The sequence below is a fragment of the Lupinus angustifolius genome, chromosome LG01 (genome assembly GCF_001865875.1).
Source record: "Lupinus angustifolius cultivar Tanjil chromosome LG01, LupAngTanjil_v1.0, whole genome shotgun sequence".
NCBI lineage: Eukaryota > Viridiplantae > Streptophyta > Magnoliopsida > Fabales > Fabaceae > Lupinus > Lupinus angustifolius.
The window spans coordinates 35,072,365-35,090,188 of NC_032009.1; the positions used below are offsets into that span (position 1 = coordinate 35,072,365).

The window sequence follows — 17,824 nt, forward strand, 5'->3', positions numbered from 1 at the left end:
GTAAAAGCAGATATCACATGTTCATTACTATGAACTGCTTTTATGATCATAAATAATTTCAACACGTGCCTGAGATTCTGCTCTGTGAAATGTGAAATTTTAAGGACATAAATCTAGAACAACACTTCCAAAAGTTGGCTACATCAAATCTTATTAAATAATATAAAAAATATATTTTCTGTTTTTATAATTTTTATTTAAATATATGATTACTTTTAATCAGACTGAAACATGATTAAGATACAAAAATGATATTATTTCCATAAAACAAAGTTAATGTTTAATGAATATAATATATATTGTCAATATAAATATATATATAATAAGTACATTATCTACTATTTATTTAATATTTTTAGCAGGGCCAATAATAATTGAAGATGATAAATTTACTTAGATACGATTATGATACAAAAGATGATATTTTTTCCATAAAACAAAGTTAATATTTAATGAGTGTAATATTTATGTATTGTCAATAATATATACATAATAAGTAACATTATCTACTATTCATTTATATATTTTTTAGCAGAGCCAACAATAATTGAGGATGATAAACTTATGGTATATAAAACTCTTACCCTATCAGTGCTTACATATTTTTCTCATATTTACTTAGTTGTTTTAATAAGGATTCTCTTTTATATAATTTTCCATTATAAGTGTTCTTTCTTATAGAATAATGAGATTAATATTAAGGTTCCATATGAAAATCAATAAATAATAAGATGAATAACTTCATAGATATTTTAATTATGTCAAGAAACTGAAACATGTGAGATGAGATTTATTATGTCTGTGAGAATGAGTTAAACAATATGAAACTTATTTTGGAATAAGTGGCAGATGTATTTAATGATCACCACAAAACTTAGATTTTTTGTTTTTCTTTCTTAGAATTCAAACTAAGGTTGTTGAAAATAGTAAACATATTAGCATTTTAATGAGACTTTATAGCACTTAACATTATCCTTTCTTTGTTGAGACTCGAGGAGACATTCATACTTGAAACTTGTATGTAAGTAAAATTTTCACGTTGGTAAATTTTTCATGCTTAAAGAGAGTATATGACGTAGACAATGGAGGGAAGAGTAAAAGAGAGTGCCATGGAGATTTACAACATAACAAGAGAAGAAAATGAATATCCTGTGACTCGGTGGTAGTGATTCAATGGAATGTGTGACTATAAGTCTCTGATTTCATATACAAATCACAAGAAGCCCTTTAGAATAAAATATGGTAGGTTACATGTCAAGGATAAGATGTTCGAGTAAAGAAGAGGAAGATGAGACATATTTGATGAATAGATAAGGAGAGGAAAGTGTTGTGTTTTTTAGAGATTCACTGAACTCAATTCTAAAGTACGGAATCATAATTAAGAGACGAGGAGGAGTAGGTGATTTCCTTTGGGTTAGAGTTTTAAAGTCTAAGTACAAACAACAGGGTGTCTATGAGGCAAGTTACAAAGATTATAGTGGTGATTATTCGACTTCGTTATGATGGAGAGATCTAAAGAAGGTGTTGTATGATCTAACTAATGCATATGGGAGTACGACCAATGGCTTAAAAAAGTGGTAGGTAATGGTCTTAACACTAGATACTGGTTGGATAATTGGGTGGGAAACTCAACTTTGAAGGACTCTTTTGGAAGATTATTCAACCCGTGTACGAATAAATAAGCTCTAATTGGTCAGTTGGGGAGTTGAGTGGACGGAATTTGGTATTGGACTATCCCCTAAATGAAAGAACATTTTTGAATGGGAAAAATCTTTGATTGAGGAACTTTTATAGATTATTAGCCCTATTCGTTATTCAGGAAGATGTAGTAGATAAATGGATTTGGCCTCACGATACTTCTCATTCTTATATGGTCAAATCGTCATACAATGTTAATTGGAAAAAAGGTGATTCTAACACCGAGGAACAAAAGATATGAAAATTGGTTAGAACTCCTGACGCCTTTGAAAGATCAGATGCTTATTTGGAGGATCATGTTGGTTAGAATCCCTTATAAGATTAACCTATCCAAGAAACTCTAAACCACTTTTTTTCTTTTGTCATTTCTCCTATCATATATGACAGCTTTTCTACCATTAGATGGGTATTGTCGTGGTCTTACCCACAAGTAGTAAGGAACATCTATTGCAACATTTCTACCTAGGGTCGGGCAGGATTTTGAGGGAAGCTTTCTCGGTAATTTGGATGGTTGGCATTTGATCTCTTTGAATTTGCAGGAATGACATGATATTTAATAAAAGGGAAACATGTTTGGAGTAGTTTATGGACACTATCAAATCATGTATATGAGTTCAATGGAGATATAAGACTACAAATATATATTGATTGGAATGAGTTTCTAATCTAATTTTAAGTGTGGAAGCTATTATTGTTGTCTTTTTTTATTGTTAGAGTATTGGTTGTGTTCTCTTTGATTTTTGTTTAGGGGTGGGTGGATAAAATTTGTTACTTATAAAAAAAAAGACAAGGAGTAGGAATTGGACGTGTGTAATTTTAGTTATGAAGTAATTTCAATAGAATTGTGATTTGGACTTCAAAACTTTATAATTCCATCTTTAAGTTTCAATTTCTATTCTAAGTCTCAATATTATGATCAATTTGTCGCACCATGGAACCTTAATTAATGTGTTGAAAATTATGTTAAGTTCTGTCATTGTAATTTCCCAATATTCGTATATTTAGACTGAAGTTTAACATTCCAAATAGTTTTAGAGTGTAATATATATTTAATAAAATTTTATACACGCTCAATATATCATTTCTCAATCACACATATAATATAGTGATAGTGTAAATATGCGAATACATGTTTAACAATAATGTTTGAGGAGATTATTAAAAAGGAAAAAAATTATATAGACATCTAACATGGATCTAATTTGGAAAGCATGAGTGGTGTTGTGACTTTATCTCCTTCAACTACTCATCTTTGTTTATGTTTCAACAAATTGGGAAAATGACAAGTCTTATATGAAACAATGAGAAGTAGACAAAGGTACATGAAAAATTAACTAGTGTTAACATGAGAAGGACCCCATTATGTGTTATGTTGAGAACCCACGTTGACAACCAAGTACCAACTTCAAGTAAACATTCATGAACAGGATCAACATTTGGTTTTGTTTGTTCTTTTCTCAGTTCCATATATAGCTCTCTTTTCCTTCCATATATCCAATACGACACAACATAATACACTGAATCAACGGGTGGCATCTAACCTGCGAACTAGTGAAAAGTTCGCATGCAAGCGAACTGTTTAACCGCCATCAGATGAATTGGATATGAATGTGTGCCATTGATTTTCAATCAGTTACCGACAGCAAAATTTTTAATGAAAGTCGGGATAGAGAATCCTGACTTCTTAAGTCGTGAAAGTGGTCCCCGACTTCAGTATGGGTACCATCCAAACGTAGCACATTCGTACACCAAATCTTGAACATAACCAAGAAAAAATTAAGAAACGAAGATTGGTTGAGAATGGAGGTACTCCAGTGCAGAAAATGGAGAAGGGGAAGCATGAATTATTTGTGAAATTGGAGTAGAAGGAAACCAATGAAGAGCAGCATAAGGTTGTTCTATCTATGAAGGACTCTGGTGCGAGGAAAAAAACAGAACTGTCCACCGTCTCCAAAAATCAGCTAATACTCTCCAATCTAAAAAAAGGATAAGCCAATACTCTCCAATCTCTTCAAATAATCAATATCATTGTTTTGAAGCAGAAGATTTTGTATTTCCTCCTCCATAGATTAGAGACAAAAGTCATCTTATCTTCCTTCATTGCACATGAAGCAGAAGATCAAAAGTCGGACATGTGTTTCCCGACTTATGCATGAAAGTCGGTGACTTATTTCACGACTTCAGAGATTTGCCAAAACCCCACACGGAAGTCGGGGTTGTGTGTCATGACGTCAGAAGTCGTAAAAGATAATATCGACTTCTGCATGTCCATAAAAAAATTAAATAACGGTATCCAGTTACCACATACTTTAATCCAACAGTGGAAACACAGTTCGCATCCAAACGAACTATCTTATAGTTCACATTTTAGCAATCACTGAATCAACGTATATATTTTTTTGGTACTGAATGAATCTAGAAAAAACAGCTAAGGCCTAAGGTGTCATGTTCTAATGACATTACAATGTAATATATATTAGTTCATTCGGTTTCCATACTATTGCGAATTTGTGACTCAATATACCTCATGATTCTATTTCCTTTTCTGGGTGTTTTTGTTCATAAGTCATACGCTTACTTATATACAAAATGGTTCAACCTTACGGTTGCTTGTAAAGGAAGCAACCTAACTAAAAGTGGTAAAATCCCTAACTAACAAACTCACTTAACTAACTCGTAATGAAGACCTTTCTAGAATATACAAATAGTGCCCATATAAAACACATGTGCCAATTAATAGTCCAAGTGTGTAAATTCTGACCGAGGATGTTTCATGGCCCAGGGAGGAATTTGGTGCGCCAAGGTTGGCCAGGGTCACGAGCCTGGCCGTATAACGTTGATGCGCCAGGCTTGGCGTTTGGTGCGCAGGGTCACAAATTGACTGTGTAATGCTGGTGCGCCAAGCTTGGCGTTTGGTGCATCAGGGTCACAAGTCTAGTCGTATAATGCTGGTGCGCCTGATGGGCCTCATCAAACTGATTTGGTGCGCCTGATGGGCCTCATCAAACTGATTTGGTGCGCCTCGCCTAGTCTGGCCTGATGCATCATGCTGAGTGAACTGTCCGAGGGAAGTGCACCTCACTCAAGCAACCTAACCGAGGGACCTGCGCCTGCTCGAGCAGCTTGTTCGAGGGACCTGCGCCTGAATCGAGCAGCCTGACCGAGGGACATGCGCCTGACTTGAGCAGCCTGACCGAGGGACCTGCGTCTGACTCGAGCAGCCTGACCAAGGGACCTACGCCTGATGCTTGGCGTGACTTGAGCTACTCTGATTGTACTGCCTCGGTCAAGGTCTTGACCCTGATGCGTCATGGTGCATAGTATTCTGACTGTGCTGTTTGGGCCAATGACTCGTGCTGGACCATGGGGTAAACCTTGGGTGGTTTTGCTAGGATCATGTAATGCATTACCATGTTACTTTATTGGCAAGTCACCATGTTCACCATGCTTATCTTGCTTGGTTGGCAAGTCACCATGTGCACCATGCTCCAATACATACTATTACATTAAAAGAAGATGAAGAAGAAGCTCATTTTGTTTGCAAGATAGTGAGCATATGAGTTCTTCTCTCTCCGTTATGGTAGATGACTTTGAACTAGAGATATAGCGTCCAAGGACTCATTGTAGTAGTTAACCTTCATATAGCCTAAATCCTAACACATTCACACTCTCTAGTTTTAAAAATGATATTGAGCTCTACTATTTGTCTCACACACTGCACTCATACCTATCTCCTTAATTGTAGGTTATACAGGCTAATGAAACTATATAAAACTCTATGTTGCACATACTGTTTGAGATGGCAAATATTTGAAAATAACATTTAGGACCTAATATAGAGTATCAATGTGCTCATAGAGAACTTTTTTTATATCCCAAACCAGTGTCAAAATAGTATTGGACAAGAAATATAAAAGGGTAACTTTATACAAATATAAAATGATATGCTGTATCCGCATATTCCAAGTAGCAACATAGTTATTAATATATTATACATAAAAAAACTTAACTGGTGCTGCTAGTGTCATTTGACTCATTTTGCTTATAAACATAGATCCTTTATTTCTCATCCAACCCACGTTCTCTTTCTTTTTTCCTCACTTTTTCATACACTAATTAACACACAAAGCCAACTTGGAGTTGCACTTTATAGCTACATAGTTATGTTCTATAAGCTAGCTGAAACAACACAAAGAGAGTTCAAAATTCCAAGACCAAAAAATGATGCCTTTCAAGATGACTGAGATGTGGACAACAATGGGTTCAACCTTAGCCAGCTTCATGTTCATGTGGGCAATCATACGCCAATATTGTCCCTATGAGGTAACACGTTTCTTAGACATGTACACACACAACATCATGGGCTACTTCTACCCTTACATTACAATCTCCTTCCATGAATTCTTGGGAGACAGGTTGAAGAGAAGTGATGCCTATGCTGCTGTTGAGGCATACCTCAGTGCCAATACATCAAAGAGTGCTAAGAGGCTCAAAGCTGAGATGGGAAAAGATAGCTGCAACTTGGTGTTAACCATGGATGAGTATGAGAGAGTAACTGATGAGTATAAAGGTGTGAAAGTTTGGTGGGTTTGTAGTAAGGTTATGTCACCAACAAGGTCCATGTCTTATTACCAAGAACAAGAGAAGAGGTTCTATAAGCTGAATTTTCATAAAAAGTATAGGGGTATAGTTACAGGTTCATATCTGGAGCATGTGATGAAGGAAGGGAAGGAGATTCGATTGAGGAACAGGCAAAGGAAACTTTACACCAATAGTCCAGGTTATAAGTGGCCAAGTTATAAGCAAACTATGTGGAGCCACATTGTGTTTGAGCATCCTGCGACGTTCGAAACAATGGCCATGGAATCAGAGAAGAAGCGCGAGATCATTGAGGATTTGGTTACTTTCAGTAAGAGTAAGGAGTTTTATGCAAGGATCGGGAAGGCGTGGAAGAGGGGTTATCTTCTTTATGGCCCTCCTGGTACAGGTAAGTCCACTATGATTGCAGCAATGGCTAATTTGTTGGCCTATGATGTCTATGACTTGGAGCTCACTGCAGTGAAGGACAACACTGAGCTGAGGAAGCTTTTGATTGAGACAACTACTAAGTCTATAATTGTTATTGAAGACATTGATTGTTCACTTGATCTTACAGGACAGAGGAAGAAAAAGGGAGATAAGTTTTCAGATGATGAGAATGATAAGTCGAATTCAGAAGTCAGTTTAAGGAAAGAAGTGAAGGAAGAAGGAAGCAGTGGTAGCAAGGTGACACTTTCCGGGCTGCTGAATTTCATAGATGGGATATGGTCAGCATGTGGAGGGGAGAGGTTGATTGTGTTCACAACTAACTATGTGGAGAAGCTTGATCCAGCACTCATCAGAAGAGGTAGAATGGACAAACATGTTGAGCTTTCTTATTGTACTTTTGAAGGGTTTAAAGTGCTTGCAAATAACTGCTTTAAGATTGAGACTCATCCAATGTTTGACACAATTAAGAGGCTGCTGAGTGAGATTAAGATTACACCAGCTGATGTTGCTGAGAACCTTATGCCAAAGTCTCCTATGGATGATGCAGATAAGTGTCTTTCTAACTTCATTGAAGCACTTGAGACTACAAAAGATGAGGACCTGTTGAGCCTGAGACAGAGTAGTCTCATCAAGGAAGATGAGAATGTGAAGCATGGCAGTCACATCAAGGAAAATGGTGAGTTGCATGAGGATAATAGGATAATGAAAGTGACCAAGCAATGAACCAAAGCAGGTGAGAGTGCATTATTGGTGTTATCTTTCTGAGGTTCATGTGGAACAAAAGTAGAGATTAATATTTGATATCCAATCAAATCCTCCTACTTTTGGGAATCATCTAGAACTTGTGTTGGATATTAATAAAATTTATTGTTAATTAGGATAATTTCCCTCTAAAACTTTATTTTTAACAAAGTAACTAAACTGTTAAGGTGACAACAATAGTTCTAAATATGTTTTTTTGTGTGCCTAAAACGTAATTTAAACATGGACAAAAACAATTGACATGTTTAGTCAGTGTGGTTAATATGAAGAGGATGCCACTCGTGAACCATAGAACTTGATTGTTGATCACTAGAGTTACAGAAAAGCAGAACCATAGAACTTGATAAATTGAAAGGCATGTCCTTTTAAAGTTACAGTACCTGTTAAACAGTTATTGCACATGGATTGAAGGGGCTAAATAACTAACCCCCAACACTTTCTCATTCATTTTGTAGACCCTTTGAATGTAGAGATACTAAAAACAAAAATAACAAATACCTAATCTACATGACTCAGCATCATGCTGCTTCTGGTGGGCAAATCATGCACCATAGGAAGAAGCCTGGTCATAACTTCCTCTAGCTTATAACAAAATTTATAGTTATATATTATCATACACATTGGCTTCCCTGAGAAAAGTACAATCTCATACCTGCTCCGAATAAGAAGGGGAAGCTTCAGTAATCAGCGTCTTCATCTTTCATGATTGTATTTGGACCATCATCAAAACCAGAGGTAGGGGCAAGTTCATTTAGATCAAGGAAATGTCTCTTTCCAACACCCTCAACTTCCTCCTGACCAGGACTACTTGATTTTTCCAGATTTTGGTCTTGTTCAATGTCTTCTACTGCAGGATAAGTAGTAGCAGGCTCATCCTCTACTTTCATTTCCTGATCTTCACCATCATTGTCATCTGAATCTTCACTTTCCATCATACATTCACCATTCTCACTAGCGTCCGACTGGTCAGCTGACGCATTAGACTTATCAGGTTTAATAAACTCCGTTTCTGATTCTGATGCCTCATATTGCTGGTAGTTTATACGATTTCTAGTTGACCTATTACTGCGTCTTAGACCTGACTGCATCTCATCCGCTGACCTGCGTCTAGTTTCCCTCCTAGCACGGCCTCGCAATTGCTTGCTTTTACGAGGTTCATCACTATCCTCACTGATGCTTGAGGAATCTTCATCTTCATCATCGTAATCTTCTTCTTCCTCTTCGATATTATCTTCATCCCACTGGTATTCTTCATCCCCTTCAGAGCCACTAGAATGCTTCATTCTCTGCTTACGCTTCTCAAGATATTCTTCATCATATACTGCTTCTCCAACAATATCATCATCACTGTCAAAGTCTGCCTCATCTAATACTGCTTCAACGAATTCTTTCTCTGAATACCGGGTAGGTCTCTTTCTTCGACGATTACTGATATTAAAATGAAATGATTAGTGAAAATTAGATAAAAGAAATTGGAACCGATTTAAAAGAAACTAATAGTACACACCTTCTATCCAATGTGTCAGTTTGATGCTCTTCCACTTCCTCATCATAATCAGAGTCAGTTAGTTTCGGAGATGATGTACCGAAATTTTGATGTTGGGGGGCATGTGAAGGACCCTTCAATTTACCATTAGTCAAAGCTTCACGTTTTGCTACTGATTCTCTCCTGGGCCTAGGTTCCGGGGATGACTGTTTCTGTCTGAAAAAGAAGAAACAGATTTATATGCCATAAGTGGCCCGTTTCCGTCCAACATTTTTCTTCTTTATAAAAAACACTAAACAAAGTTAGGAGGATAGGATATAAGCACATACTTGGTTACTTTAATTGCCTCATTGATGGACTGATCGTAATCATCTGTAATCACAGTAATGTCAAAAGTTAGGATGGTGAACAATCAGCACATAACAGATACTCAGGATGAGCAAGATGACTCCTGTCTAACTGGAGAAGATTAAGTAGTTCGAGTTAATTTTTTGGATTGAAAAATCCATTAATTGGGCTAGTGACAAGGGGTTTGGGTAGTTTGCCAGAGATGATAGGTTCAAAGCATTGCCCTGTCACTGTAGGACAAAAAATATTTGGACATAATATAGTTTAAACAAAATGTCAATGAAGTTGCATCTCGCATAAAAATGTAACATTGGAATTATTCACTTCCAAATTTCCTCACTGCCATCAAGGTAGGATGCAACCAATGTGACTTTAGTTTTTTTGGGTCTTCAACCAACATGATTCAAAGAAGATAAAGTGGGCCAGATGCGACATACAATCAGATCAGGTGACTTCATTGAGTGATCCAAAAGCCATCAGAAAGTTCCGGTACATCATATCTAAACTAGTACTTAGCAACCCCTGTCGCTTGGGTGAATCCCTAAAGTACACTACTAAAACCAGACACTTCCCAGGAAGCATTTAGTTGATATGGGTCAATGGATCCAGCAATAAGTGCTTCAAAAAAAGAGAAGGTAACTTCGGCCCGAGGACACTCAAAAAACCCAAATTTAAAATAAAAAAGTGTGGTCTAATACTGTAATACACAGGACACTACACTACAGTGAACCTGGCAAAAAGAACAATAGAATGAAAAGCCAACTACAGCAGTTAAATCAAAATGCAATGCAGGCATCAACTGCAATACAATGAAAAATTAACTCCAGTTGTAATAAAGTAATGAAACTTTTTTGCTCTAACCAAAAGTGTAGGTAACTGGTTTCCTATCACGAAGTGCACGCCCAGGAGCAAGGCCATCAACAATCATGTAATTATCAAGAAGAAGTGCTTGTCTGTGCTGCTTTTTCAGCATCTTCTCCTTCCTCTGTGCAAAAATACAAATTAATTTTGTATCAGAGTAGAACGCACTAAGATTCTGAGGACTACAAACAAAAAAAGGACAATTTCAAGTTCAATTCTTGGAATGCCCTTATCTTTTCAACCCTAGAGTACCTTATGATCTTTCTCAATCTCAGGAAGCATGTTTATCTTCAGCTTTTTCCCCACACTAGCCTCGGTTCTGTTTTTACTTGAGAAAAGCTTCTCCTGTGTAAGAAGACGAATAAATTAATCAAACTCACATATAATGCAGCAAGCCACCCAACATGAATATTCATCAACTTCAGTAACTCACCGAAACATCTTGAAATTCATCAAAATTGGTAGCAACTGCTTCCCATTGGTATGATGTATTAGAAAGAACCTGGGAACCTCTTGCTTTCCCTTTCTTCACTTGAACAATTTCAGTTTTCTTAATTTCTCGGTACAACCTATGACCAATTATTGGGTCATCTTCATACCTGCACTAATCAAATTTCAAATGAATAAAATCACAGACATAAATGTACATAAATGATCGAATAAAAGAATCCAAATTTGGAACATGATGAAGTGGAAGCAAAGTAAATTACCAATAAGAAATTCCCTGTGAATCACCTCCAACGCGCTCTTTACGGAATGTTGAAAGATGAACACCATGTTTGAGTGAGTTGTCAATATAATTTTTGATATCTTCTTGCTGCAAAATATTAGTCAAATTTGAGCTCGCTTGTACATTAGAAAAAAGTATAATCACTAATTCCGTGCTCAGCATAATGAACTGAGGTATAACCATCCATTAACATTTAATCTAGCATCAAGTGGAGGGACATCATTCTACCATATTAAAGGTCACCCGTTTCAGATTAAAAAATGTAAGATATATGTAGATAAACATTAGTGGTACCTCAACACGAATGTCACATAATGCTTTTAGGATAACAACACGAACCCCAGGATCGAGTGATTTATATGCTTCAATCTCCGCCCTGTAATGTTAGCTTGAGAATTGGAAATGCATAATTAACATTCCGGAATTTTACACATAACATGAATAGTTACCCTTGCGAAACAACAATTGGAAGATCCCCATCAGCAACCTGTATTTGAATTTCAACATCTAATTAGCCCGAGAATTTATAAAATATATGCTATCAAATATCAGATTGCTGACTAAAAGTATGTCATTACCCAATGCCACCAAGCTCTCAATTTCCTGCATAATACAGTTATCCAACTATCCCGTGTGAGTGCCATTCGTGTAATAGGAGGGATTGCCTACCAAAAGGTTTAATAAATGTTATTATCGGACTGGCATTAGTTCTGCAATAACAAGGAGAAGTAACTGCTGATTTATACATGAATAGAGCTGAGGAAGCTTTTGATTGAGACAACTACTAAGTCTATAATTGTTATTGAAGACATTGATTGTTCACTTGATCTTACAGGACAGAGGAAGAAAAAGGGAGATAAGTTTTCAGATGATGAGAATGATAAGTCGAATTCAGAAGTCAGTTTAAGGAAAGAAGTGAAGGAAGAAGGAAGCAGTGGTAGCAAGGTGACACTTTCCGGGCTGCTGAATTTCATAGATGGGATATGGTCAGCATGTGGAGGGGAGAGGTTGATTGTGTTCACAACTAACTATGTGGAGAAGCTTGATCCAGCACTCATCAGAAGAGGTAGAATGGACAAACATGTTGAGCTTTCTTATTGTACTTTTGAAGGGTTTAAAGTGCTTGCAAATAACTGCTTTAAGATTGAGACTCATCCAATGTTTGACACAATTAAGAGGCTGCTGAGTGAGATTAAGATTACACCAGCTGATGTTGCTGAGAACCTTATGCCAAAGTCTCCTATGGATGATGCAGATAAGTGTCTTTCTAACTTCATTGAAGCACTTGAGACTACAAAAGATGAGGACCTGTTGAGCCTGAGACAGAGTAGTCTCATCAAGGAAGATGAGAATGTGAAGCATGGCAGTCACATCAAGGAAAATGGTGAGTTGCATGAGGATAATAGGATAATGAAAGTGACCAAGCAATGAACCAAAGCAGGTGAGAGTGCATTATTGGTGTTATCTTTCTGAGGTTCATGTGGAACAAAAGTAGAGATTAATATTTGATATCCAATCAAATCCTCCTACTTTTGGGAATCATCTAGAACTTGTGTTGGATATTAATAAAATTTATTGTTAATTAGGATAATTTCCCTCTAAAACTTTATTTTTAACAAAGTAACTAAACTGTTAAGGTGACAACAATAGTTCTAAATATGTTTTTTTGTGTGCCTAAAACGTAATTTAAACATGGACAAAAACAATTGACATGTTTAGTCAGTGTGGTTAATATGAAGAGGATGCCACTCGTGAACCATAGAACTTGATTGTTGATCACTAGAGTTACAGAAAAGCAGAACCATAGAACTTGATAAATTGAAAGGCATGTCCTTTTAAAGTTACAGTACCTGTTAAACAGTTATTGCACATGGATTGAAGGGGCTAAATAACTAACCCCCAACACTTTCTCATTCATTTTGTAGACCCTTTGAATGTAGAGATACTAAAAACAAAAATAACAAATACCTAATCTACATGACTCAGCATCATGCTGCTTCTGGTGGGCAAATCATGCACCATAGGAAGAAGCCTGGTCATAACTTCCTCTAGCTTATAACAAAATTTATAGTTATATATTATCATACACATTGGCTTCCCTGAGAAAAGTACAATCTCATACCTGCTCCGAATAAGAAGGGGAAGCTTCAGTAATCAGCGTCTTCATCTTTCATGATTGTATTTGGACCATCATCAAAACCAGAGGTAGGGGCAAGTTCATTTAGATCAAGGAAATGTCTCTTTCCAACACCCTCAACTTCCTCCTGACCAGGACTACTTGATTTTTCCAGATTTTGGTCTTGTTCAATGTCTTCTACTGCAGGATAAGTAGTAGCAGGCTCATCCTCTACTTTCATTTCCTGATCTTCACCATCATTGTCATCTGAATCTTCACTTTCCATCATACATTCACCATTCTCACTAGCGTCCGACTGGTCAGCTGACGCATTAGACTTATCAGGTTTAATAAACTCCGTTTCTGATTCTGATGCCTCATATTGCTGGTAGTTTATACGATTTCTAGTTGACCTATTACTGCGTCTTAGACCTGACTGCATCTCATCCGCTGACCTGCGTCTAGTTTCCCTCCTAGCACGGCCTCGCAATTGCTTGCTTTTACGAGGTTCATCACTATCCTCACTGATGCTTGAGGAATCTTCATCTTCATCATCGTAATCTTCTTCTTCCTCTTCGATATTATCTTCATCCCACTGGTATTCTTCATCCCCTTCAGAGCCACTAGAATGCTTCATTCTCTGCTTACGCTTCTCAAGATATTCTTCATCATATACTGCTTCTCCAACAATATCATCATCACTGTCAAAGTCTGCCTCATCTAATACTGCTTCAACGAATTCTTTCTCTGAATACCGGGTAGGTCTCTTTCTTCGACGATTACTGATATTAAAATGAAATGATTAGTGAAAATTAGATAAAAGAAATTGGAACCGATTTAAAAGAAACTAATAGTACACACCTTCTATCCAATGTGTCAGTTTGATGCTCTTCCACTTCCTCATCATAATCAGAGTCAGTTAGTTTCGGAGATGATGTACCGAAATTTTGATGTTGGGGGGCATGTGAAGGACCCTTCAATTTACCATTAGTCAAAGCTTCACGTTTTGCTACTGATTCTCTCCTGGGCCTAGGTTCCGGGGATGACTGTTTCTGTCTGAAAAAGAAGAAACAGATTTATATGCCATAAGTGGCCCGTTTCCGTCCAACATTTTTCTTCTTTATAAAAAACACTAAACAAAGTTAGGAGGATAGGATATAAGCACATACTTGGTTACTTTAATTGCCTCATTGATGGACTGATCGTAATCATCTGTAATCACAGTAATGTCAAAAGTTAGGATGGTGAACAATCAGCACATAACAGATACTCAGGATGAGCAAGATGACTCCTGTCTAACTGGAGAAGATTAAGTAGTTCGAGTTAATTTTTTGGATTGAAAAATCCATTAATTGGGCTAGTGACAAGGGGTTTGGGTAGTTTGCCAGAGATGATAGGTTCAAAGCATTGCCCTGTCACTGTAGGACAAAAAATATTTGGACATAATATAGTTTAAACAAAATGTCAATGAAGTTGCATCTCGCATAAAAATGTAACATTGGAATTATTCACTTCCAAATTTCCTCACTGCCATCAAGGTAGGATGCAACCAATGTGACTTTAGTTTTTTTGGGTCTTCAACCAACATGATTCAAAGAAGATAAAGTGGGCCAGATGCGACATACAATCAGATCAGGTGACTTCATTGAGTGATCCAAAAGCCATCAGAAAGTTCCGGTACATCATATCTAAACTAGTACTTAGCAACCCCTGTCGCTTGGGTGAATCCCTAAAGTACACTACTAAAACCAGACACTTCCCAGGAAGCATTTAGTTGATATGGGTCAATGGATCCAGCAATAAGTGCTTCAAAAAAAGAGAAGGTAACTTCGGCCCGAGGACACTCAAAAAACCCAAATTTAAAATAAAAAAGTGTGGTCTAATACTGTAATACACAGGACACTACACTACAGTGAACCTGGCAAAAAGAACAATAGAATGAAAAGCCAACTACAGCAGTTAAATCAAAATGCAATGCAGGCATCAACTGCAATACAATGAAAAATTAACTCCAGTTGTAATAAAGTAATGAAACTTTTTTGCTCTAACCAAAAGTGTAGGTAACTGGTTTCCTATCACGAAGTGCACGCCCAGGAGCAAGGCCATCAACAATCATGTAATTATCAAGAAGAAGTGCTTGTCTGTGCTGCTTTTTCAGCATCTTCTCCTTCCTCTGTGCAAAAATACAAATTAATTTTGTATCAGAGTAGAACGCACTAAGATTCTGAGGACTACAAACAAAAAAAGGACAATTTCAAGTTCAATTCTTGGAATGCCCTTATCTTTTCAACCCTAGAGTACCTTATGATCTTTCTCAATCTCAGGAAGCATGTTTATCTTCAGCTTTTTCCCCACACTAGCCTCGGTTCTGTTTTTACTTGAGAAAAGCTTCTCCTGTGTAAGAAGACGAATAAATTAATCAAACTCACATATAATGCAGCAAGCCACCCAACATGAATATTCATCAACTTCAGTAACTCACCGAAACATCTTGAAATTCATCAAAATTGGTAGCAACTGCTTCCCATTGGTATGATGTATTAGAAAGAACCTGGGAACCTCTTGCTTTCCCTTTCTTCACTTGAACAATTTCAGTTTTCTTAATTTCTCGGTACAACCTATGACCAATTATTGGGTCATCTTCATACCTGCACTAATCAAATTTCAAATGAATAAAATCACAGACATAAATGTACATAAATGATCGAATAAAAGAATCCAAATTTGGAACATGATGAAGTGGAAGCAAAGTAAATTACCAATAAGAAATTCCCTGTGAATCACCTCCAACGCGCTCTTTACGGAATGTTGAAAGATGAACACCATGTTTGAGTGAGTTGTCAATATAATTTTTGATATCTTCTTGCTGCAAAATATTAGTCAAATTTGAGCTCGCTTGTACATTAGAAAAAAGTATAATCACTAATTCCGTGCTCAGCATAATGAACTGAGGTATAACCATCCATTAACATTTAATCTAGCATCAAGTGGAGGGACATCATTCTACCATATTAAAGGTCACCCGTTTCAGATTAAAAAATGTAAGATATATGTAGATAAACATTAGTGGTACCTCAACACGAATGTCACATAATGCTTTTAGGATAACAACACGAACCCCAGGATCGAGTGATTTATATGCTTCAATCTCCGCCCTGTAATGTTAGCTTGAGAATTGGAAATGCATAATTAACATTCCGGAATTTTACACATAACATGAATAGTTACCCTTGCGAAACAACAATTGGAAGATCCCCATCAGCAACCTGTATTTGAATTTCAACATCTAATTAGCCCGAGAATTTATAAAATATATGCTATCAAATATCAGATTGCTGACTAAAAGTATGTCATTACCCAATGCCACCAAGCTCTCAATTTCCTGCATAATACAGTTATCCAACTATCCCGTGTGAGTGCCATTCGTGTAATAGGAGGGATTGCCTACCAAAAGGTTTAATAAATGTTATTATCGGACTGGCATTAGTTCTGCAATAACAAGGAGAAGTAACTGCTGATTTATACATGAATAGACCTTGAGAGGGAGAGGGAGAGAGAGAGAGAGAGAGAGAGAGAGAGATTATTGCGCTAGAACTGTGGCTAAAATCACAGCTTCAAACATTTCTTACCCTGGAACTGTATGATACTATGACCACTTAAAACAATATATCTACCTACCTCATTACAATAGGCTAATGCAAGATTGATGTCATTATAATACTCAACCCAATCAAAAATTTAGATGAAATCAATTATCAGCATATTTTTATTAGTCCCTCTATATATACATGACTCGATAGATCCAGGACCCATAGGAAAGTTTTGATTTCCTAGAGGCATAGTCATAGACATTGAGAAAGAAAAGGTTACTTCGCCACAAATGCAGTTAAATACAAAATTTCAGACACCTCTACAAGATTTAGAACTGTGTGAGTCTGTGACCATTAAAACAACAAAAAACCTCAACTTTCCTTCTCTCCTAAATATGTAACATTTATCAAACTATGTGCCTGCCCATGTAAAAGAGACTCTTGCAAGATTGGTGTTGTTATAATATTAAAGCCAAAAAAAAGGTAAGTTGTGGCACCTGTGTTTATCGCTGTCCATAACGCATTAGAACAGGGACAGATGGAGTAAACTGCCTTTAATATAGAAAAAAATTCATATTTTTTAATTTAAAAAAAAAAAACCACTGAAGCGCGGGGATTTCAATAAAGAGCTAAACCTTAAAACTTTTCACCACAAATTTTCGCAAAATATTTCAATCTTCTATGAAAATGTAGTTCAAGTCAGAAACCTTTTAGTAAGAATTGTAGAACCAAAGTTTTGAGAATTCTTTTACTGGTCCTTCCTTTTGGGGATAGCGGTGCAGATGGCCGTAGGGCCTATAGCAGGTCAAATAGCAGCAAAACCGGAGGGCAAATAGCGGATCATGACCCACTACATGTTTTATTGCGAGTGGAACCCTAATTTTATAGAAGAAAAGTATTTTCTGCTCCTCTTTTTAATAAGTGGCTGGTTTTCCACTAGGGTTTTAGGTTAATTTAACCTCCCATTCTTTCCCTTCTACTTAACACATTGATTTTCCTAGGCCATGTGATTTTTAATTGGTTATACCTTTCTTCTTCCTTCTTCCAAATTCCAGTTCACATGTTCAATTGCTTACATGTTCTTCTGATAGAGAAGAAGTAGGATTCTAGGAATCTAAAGCAATTCGAAGAATTGAAGAAGAAAAACAGGGGATTCTTGATGAATGGAAGATCCCGAGAAGTTGTTTATTCAAGATGAAGAAAAG

General features: G+C 36.7%; 4 protein-coding genes across 5 annotated transcripts in view; 2 read left to right on the plus strand and 2 right to left on the minus strand.

Annotated features, from left to right (window-relative positions):
* On the plus strand, positions 5,689–7,747 carry LOC109362861 (AAA-ATPase ASD, mitochondrial-like). 2 transcript variants are annotated; one of them, XM_019608927.1, is made up of 2 exons: positions 5,689–6,021; positions 6,114–7,747. In XM_019608927.1, the coding sequence occupies exons 1-2, from the start codon at positions 6,017–6,019 to the stop codon at positions 7,447–7,449; spliced, it is 1,341 nt and encodes a 446-aa protein (XP_019464472.1). In that variant the 5' UTR covers positions 5,689–6,016; the 3' UTR covers positions 7,450–7,747. The 2 variants fall into 2 exon arrangements, with proteins under 2 accessions (XP_019464472.1, XP_019464463.1); XM_019608918.1 differs by having other exon boundaries at positions 5,692–6,685; positions 6,758–7,511.
* Positions 7,808–11,644, minus strand: LOC109362853 (DDT domain-containing protein DDR4-like). The gene is made up of 10 exons (XM_019608906.1): positions 11,492–11,644; positions 11,363–11,400; positions 11,208–11,289; positions 10,894–11,000; positions 10,617–10,782; positions 10,436–10,528; positions 10,184–10,307; positions 9,304–9,346; positions 8,996–9,190; positions 7,808–8,916 (listed from the first exon to the last, which is right to left on the minus strand). Exons 1-10 carry the CDS (start codon positions 11,555–11,557, stop codon positions 8,166–8,168), a joined length of 1,665 nt encoding a protein of 554 aa, XP_019464451.1. The 5' UTR covers positions 11,558–11,644; the 3' UTR covers positions 7,808–8,165.
* LOC109340050 (AAA-ATPase At3g28540-like) lies at positions 11,664–12,406 on the plus strand (the record flags this gene model as incomplete). The annotated part of the gene is made up of 1 exon (XM_019577647.1): positions 11,664–12,406. A coding segment is annotated over one exon (681 nt), but the record flags the coding sequence as incomplete, so codon positions are not given.
* LOC109362845 (DDT domain-containing protein DDR4-like) overlaps positions 12,703–17,824 on the minus strand; it is a 12,235-nt gene continuing 7,113 nt past the window's right edge. Inside the window, exons 3-12 of the mRNA XM_019608896.1 lie at positions 16,387–16,473; positions 16,258–16,295; positions 16,103–16,184; positions 15,789–15,895; positions 15,512–15,677; positions 15,331–15,423; positions 15,079–15,202; positions 14,199–14,241; positions 13,891–14,085; positions 12,703–13,811 (exon numbers count right to left, since the gene is read on the minus strand). Of these exons, the coding sequence (XP_019464441.1) occupies positions 13,061–13,811; positions 13,891–14,085; positions 14,199–14,241; positions 15,079–15,202; positions 15,331–15,423; positions 15,512–15,677; positions 15,789–15,895; positions 16,103–16,184; positions 16,258–16,295; positions 16,387–16,473 (1,686 nt within the window). The 3' untranslated portion in view covers positions 12,703–13,060. The remainder of the gene's footprint in view (positions 13,812–13,890; positions 14,086–14,198; positions 14,242–15,078; positions 15,203–15,330; positions 15,424–15,511; positions 15,678–15,788; positions 15,896–16,102; positions 16,185–16,257; positions 16,296–16,386; positions 16,474–17,824) is intronic.